The sequence below is a fragment of the Pezoporus wallicus genome, unplaced genomic scaffold (genome assembly GCF_028554395.1).
Source record: "Pezoporus wallicus isolate ANWC-B61680 ecotype Strahan unplaced genomic scaffold, APGP_CSIRO_Pwel_v1 contig_1876, whole genome shotgun sequence".
NCBI classification, from domain to species: Eukaryota; Metazoa; Chordata; class Aves; order Psittaciformes; family Psittacidae; genus Pezoporus; species Pezoporus wallicus.
The window spans coordinates 935584-942098 of record NW_026638337.1 but is presented as its reverse complement, the minus strand read 5'-3'; the positions used below and the strand labels follow the sequence as shown (position 1 = coordinate 942098).

General features: G+C 48.5%; 1 protein-coding gene across 1 annotated transcript; it reads left to right on the top strand.

Annotated features, from left to right (window-relative positions):
* Window positions 1–255: 255 nt before the first annotated feature.
* On the top strand, window positions 256–5443 carry LOC130599707 (uncharacterized). The gene is made up of 2 exons (XM_057410397.1): window positions 256–810; window positions 5236–5443. Exons 1-2 carry the CDS (start codon window positions 287–289, stop codon window positions 5285–5287), a joined length of 576 nt encoding a protein of 191 aa, XP_057266380.1. The 5' UTR covers window positions 256–286; the 3' UTR covers window positions 5288–5443.
* The last annotated feature ends 1072 nt before the right edge of the window (window positions 5444–6515 follow it).

Genomic DNA, 6515 nt, shown 5'->3' with positions numbered 1-6515 from the left:
GCCCTGTGAGGCTGGCTGCCTGTGATCACCAGCTATCACTGCTCCAAGGAACTGGCACATCCCCAAACCTGTTCCTTTACCTTTCTATAAAAGCAATGAAACCCGTTAGCAAAGATGGTGCATGGTTCCCTTCTGCGTACCCTTGCAGGACAAATGCACATTTCGCCTTTCCTAGCCACTCCCTCAGCCGAAGTGGGAACAGATGAGGTTTGTAGCGCTGAGGAAGCGTGTTCATCCCCTGCAACCTGGCTACGGACGAAGCCGAGTACACAGAGCACCGGATCACATGCACACCCAGCGCCCAGACCCGGTGCCGTTCTGCTCTGGCACCGACACCCTCCTCCCTCCCGAAGCGCCGCTTCAGCTGCCCTGCTGCCGCAGCAGGCAGGCATGGAGGCTCTCTGCGGGCCTCAGCCGGGGCGGTTCACACACGGATCATCCAAGGGCGCCCAAAACTCTGCCCTACCGGGGGGCGGCGTCATGCTCCTTTGTTTCTGGCTCTCCGGGAAAGCACCACCCTTCCCCCCGCCAGAGCACGGCGGGGGACGCGGCAGCGGCCGGAGCGGGCCCAACACCGCCTGCGGGCCCGGCGGCCTGCAGCAGGGGCGGGGTAGCGGTAGCGGGATGCCGTCTCCTCCCCGCGCCCCGCCGCCGCCATGGCAACCACCCGTCGCCGCCGCCTTCCCCGCCCGTCCTCGTCCCCTTTCTCCCCGGTGCCTCTTTCCCCCCTCCGCGGTCTGACAGAGCAGAAGTGTTGCGCCCCCTCCCCGCGCCGCTCCCGTCCGCGGACACGCACCCCGGCTCTCCCAGGTAACGGCAGGGCCCGGCTACAGAGCGGCCCCTCCCGGCACTACCCGAGGCGGGCGCAGCCCGGACCCCGGCCCAACAGCCACCCTCCCATCCAGCCGCGCGGAGGGAGGTGGCGGCGGGAAGAATGGGGGGAGGGGGGGTGGCAGAGGGCAGCGGCCCCCTGCCGCGGAGCCTGATGGGAAGTGTAGTCCGCGCCCTTCTGCCGGAGCTGGGGGCTGAGGGGCGAGATGGCGGGTGGGAACTACAAACCCCAGCGTGCTGGGCCGGCGGGGTGGGGAGATGGGCGCTGCGGTGTGCCCCCGCGGAGGAGGCTGTGGTGAGGAGGGGGCTCGGTCTGAGCGGGGGCGCTGGGCGCTGAGGTGGCTCGTCTCTTAGGAGCCGCTGCTGAGGGGATGATGATCCCGGGGGTCAAGGGTGCTCCCTCAGCGCTGCCGGAAAGGGCAGTGTGGAAAGGGTGCACGGAGCCTGGGGGAGCGGGATGCGGGGGGACGGCCGGAGAGGACGGGCTGTGCCGCCCAGGGAGCGGGGTGCGGCAGGCCGGGCTCAGCGACTCGGGCCGGGGGGAGGGGTGTGCCGGGGATGGACGGCTGCAGAGGGAGAGGTGTGCCGGGGATGGACGGCTGCAGAGGGAGAGGTGTGATGCTATAGCATCAGGTTTTAGGAGGATGAGGGAATGCAGGGGTGGATGGGAGGAAGGTGCGCGCAGTCGGGAGGTGCGCTGAGGGGAGGGTCCGTTGGGTGGTTTGTGTCAGCAAGTGGGGACTGCTGAGGGTTGAGGGAAGAGTACGAGGGGCACGTAGTAACATGGGTGAATGGATGAAAGGGGAGAGATCTGCTGGACGAGGAGTGGCAGAACAGATGCGAGGGGGGGTGCTGTGCAGAGGGCAGGGTAGGCTAGGGGCTGCGGGAGTGGATAGAGAGGAAGCAACCGCCAAAGAGAGCCAAGAGCTAGTGGCCCTGGAAAGTTTCCTCAACCAGTAGTTGTCCAGCCACGCTTCGGCTCTGTTGAGGTTGCTGTACTAGGTCATCTTTACGTGATGTGACATAGTGTTACTTAAAATAATTCTGCTTCATTTCTGTTGTGCCCACATTTCTGCCATGATGACAGTGTTTGTGTTTGTCTCTCTTCCCTGTCCATTTACCCTGATGACAGTTCTAGTGTTATCCTTTATCTTGTATTCTCCAACAGGCATGAGGGGGAATAAAATCACAGTTTCTTTTCCATACCATGTATAAAATACACGTTTATGACTAGTTTATTAAAGGGAGTTACTTTTCATTCCTGAAAATCTGTATCTTAAAAGCATCAGTGCATTAGTACTCCCTTGCATATGAATACTTAATGGCTATTCCTAATACAGTTTCAAATGTCACAGAGATGGATTTCTTTGCAGTGGATGTTGATTTTTATTGCAACTGAATGTTTCTAACCCCATGTCAGATACGTACTAGGGCAGGCTTAGGCTTCTTGTAGCTTCTGGTCCTTGCCAGACTGTGGAAGTGAATGTCTCTGCTGCAGCATGCTTCCAGGGTGCTTTGGTCTTGGAGACAAGGGGTTTTGAGCAGGTAACAGGAGTGAATCCTCTCCTGAGCTAATCACAGTCTCAAGGCAGAAAAGTAAATGGAAGCCAAGGAAACAATAGTAGTCTTTTTCTGATTTTCTGTGTAAATAATTGCAAAAAGAACCCAACAAAACAAAACCAACCAAAAACCAACACTGATTCTTCTGGGGATGAGCTGAGAAATGTGAAGACTTGATGTCTGTAGCACTTGATTCTTCTGGGGATGAGCTGAGAAATGTGAAGACTTGATGTCTGTAGCACTAACAGCAATATGCATGTAAGCAGATATTTTAAATAATATATACTTAGAACAATTTTAAAAAGCAAAATCCTAATTAAAAAATACACATTCATAGCCCTAAAGTGCCAGTTCTTGGAATTCAGAAGGGAATTCAGAAGATGGAAAAGTATTCAGGCCTAAATTCTGACCTTATGAGTCAGGGTTATAAACATGTGTGAGTCCATTAAACCTGCAATTATTCATGGAAAGTTTATCTGGTTGCAGATTGGCTGCTCTAGGAATGTAGCAGCACCAGAACTGAATCTTTGTGGAGCTGCCTATGGTCTGGCAGGGCTCATGAGCTGCAGTGCTATGGGAGCATGGATATGCTGTATCCAGGGCCAGGTGCAGAAGCAGTTTAACTGCCTTTCTTGGCACAGAGCCCGACCTAATAAACACTTTGAACCCAAGCTGGTTCTGCACAGACCCATCTTGTGAGTCTTTGGTGGCATGTTTGCTCTACTAGAAGTGATTAACACACATGATGTGCAGAGAAGCAAGTGGCTCCACAAAGTGGCCAGAGGGATTACTGATTTGGGCCGAGTTCCACTTTGTTGAGCTTTGTATGGGTCCTGCAGAATCCTTCAGCTGTCAGAGTCCTGCATCCTGTCAGATGAGGAGGGGTTGGTCACTTCAGGGCTGGTGCCACCTAAATGCTGGCTTGCGTTTGGGGTGGTACTAATGCCAGGAGTCCTGAGAATGTGCTGGAGAGAAGAGAGATGTGTGGAGCCAGCCTGGGTCCAGCAGGGGTAAGATGGAGAAGGAGCTAGCAAGCCTCTTGCTGCCTGAACCATTGTGTGCATGCAGTTGCACTCCCTAGAATGCTCCACAGTGTTAGTGTTAGCTGTTTTAGTTTCTGTTACCCAGCCTAGCTGATGGACACCTCGTTACCCTGAATAATGGGTGATGGGACCATATGGATATGCCTGAAGTTGGTACACAAGGTTCTCTGGAGAAGGATGCATTTTGCAGTCAGTTTTAGGAATAGCACAACCATCTCTGATTCTCCTTTCTAGTTCTTCAGAAAATTGTAGTTCAAAGGCTATGCAAATGGCGGTTTCATTCTCCAGGGTGCTTTCTGTTTGATGCAATAGTGCATTATCTCTAATTAAAACACTGACCAACTGTTTAGTAGTTTCTCACGTATTTGTGTTTATTTGTAACTTGCGGTGAATGTCTGTACTTCATTTGAAGATTCTTTTCACTTGCCTTTAAAATAACATTCAACTCTCTGCTTCAGGTTAGCTCTCAGAAGATTCCACACAAAAATAGTTTGAGGCCTGTGTGCATGCTTATTCTCCTTCCCACTTCCACACACATTTCCCCATTAACTCCACGGCTGCTATTTCAAAACAGAGTTTCAGTGCAAAGAAGCCAAAAATCAGTTAAAAGTGAGCGGTTAACTGAATTGAAAGATCCCTCGGTGCTGGGTTTCCTGGACCAGGGTGTGTATATATGTTTTATCTGGGGTGTGTGCTGCTTTGAAGTGACATGTTGAACAGGGATTGAACACTCCAATGACAAACTTGCTGCAAACCCCAGTGCTGCTCCTGTGGCTGTAGCCATTCTGATGCACACAGCATAAGGAAAAGAAAAGAGCACTGGCATAGCACACTTCTTGTCTTTGATTCAAGAAGCCATTCAAATGTAGTTTAAATCCAAATCTGCTATAACTGAGCCACGTTATTTATATATATATATATAAATTTAACAGGAGTTATGATCCTGTGAGGTAATGATTGTTAGCTTCCACACCAGTCCATGGGACCACAGCTGCAAGTTAAAACAAAGCCAAGTTAACCAGGAAAGATAGATTCAGCTGTGGAACTTGGGAGGCAGTTTGTTTGTTTGTATTTTATCTGACAGTAATCAGTTAAAATGTTGTTTTTGTCATGCGAACGTAATGCCTGATAATTGTCTGCAGCATCAGCGATTGCTTCTGAGCAGGGACAGTTAATTATCAGGAATGAAGACCAGTTGTTCTGCACCCAGATCCAAAATAGAAGGGATAATCTTTCTTATGAAGCAGACAAGTTTTTTTTTTTTCTTTTCTTTTTTTTTTAATAATTGTGGTTTTGAATAACTTATTCTTAAAAATCAAACAAAATACATCAAGCATGAAAAAGAAATAGTCAGAAATAGACTTCTGTAGGCTCCTAGTAGGAATCACAAGTCATGCAGGGAAAAAATGCTTTTTTTACTTCGTCTGATAATGTTCCAGTTGGTGTTTGCAGTTCCAGTTAAGGTATTGTCATACTGTTATATGTCTCCATTTTAGCAAGTTTTAGCTTTGAAGAGACAATGGGAAATAGGATTGATGTGCTATTTTAAGTGAAAACATAATTGAGGGAGAGGAAGCTGTTTGAAACTGGTCGTAGCTGGCTTACAAAACCAACATGGCCTTAAACGGAGGTAACTCAGCACTGGATTTCAGAAGATGGTGCCTAACAGTGTGGCTCTGTCTTGTGAGGTTAGTTGGGTCTCTTACACTGCCTTTCAGGATGCCTGACATCGTGCTGCATGGCTGATGTACAGAAAATGAGAAACAGAATTAGTAACCAGTCTTCATCTGTGTATTTCCAGGCCTTTCCAGATGTTCAGCTGTCCAGTCAGCAATGCTGCACAGCTGCTATGACGTGAGACCATATGCCCAGCAGTCTCTGAGAGCTGTGGAGCCCAGCTGAGACCATATGCCCAGCAATCTCTTTGGTCTGCCTGGGTAAAATTTTGGTCAGAGAAAGGCACACATCCAGAAAAAACAGGTATGTTATAGCCTTACAATGAGGGGTTAACAACTAATTTCGAGAAAAGACTGATTCTGAAAAAGGCTATTGGAGCAGTGAGAGTAAAGCGAAAATGAGTAACTGCTTATTTAATGAGCATTATCTATCCAGTCCATGAGTTGGGTGCCTGTGGAGAAAATGGGATACAGTTGTGTAACTGACTGTGTCAAAACACATAGGCATAAAGGAGACATGTAAAGACAGTAGAGATGCCTTTTGTTTTGGCACTTGCAGAGCTGAATGTTCAATGTCAAGCAATAGCAAAGCCCCTGCTACAGACCCCAGCTACAGGGGTGAGCATTTATTGCCTCTGGTAGCACTGTGGTATGAAGTTAAGGGGGAGATGGGCTGAAGGGGGCAGTTGTCCTGCATTCCTTCTGGTATTGCACACAAGTTTGGAATAGTGTGCTAAACAAGGTGTCCTCCTTTGCCCACCATTCACGCAGTCACTGTATCTGCCTATGGATATGTTTGTGTGTGTATGATGCTTGAATGTTAAAATAGAGACTGTCTTTTGGATCTTGCTCAGCTGCATGTCGCTTTAGTTCTGGGAGAAAAATTCTTTTCTGACCCCAGATAGGGATCAGCTCAGTTTATGCTCCAAAGAATAGAGATTAATATCCCCTGTGACCTTTTAGCCTAGCTGCTGCAGGGTTTTAACAAGTGGGCTTAAGACACTATGTGTGGCAGCTATGTTGACATGAATGTCTGTAATGTCTCTTCTTGTCAATGATCCGTGAACTAAAGAATCTCCAAGGATATCTTGATGTGCTGTGGAGCTGTTATGGTCTAGTGCAGGAAAGAACCCCACAATGATAGAATGAAAAGTCTGGTGTCACAAGTAATGTGTAAGGTATTCTAAATGTACCCGATAACAGTTGTCCCTGGATGTGTATTTACTTAAAAGCTGTGGCTGTGATATGATAGGAAAAACAAATATTTAAATAAAACTCCCAACAACAAAAGAACAAACAGCAAAAGCACTGTGTACGACTTCTATATTTCTGGTTCCTTGGACTTTTGCAATGTTGTAAGAACTCTATAACATAATGTTGAACAGATAATAAAAAAATAAGTACA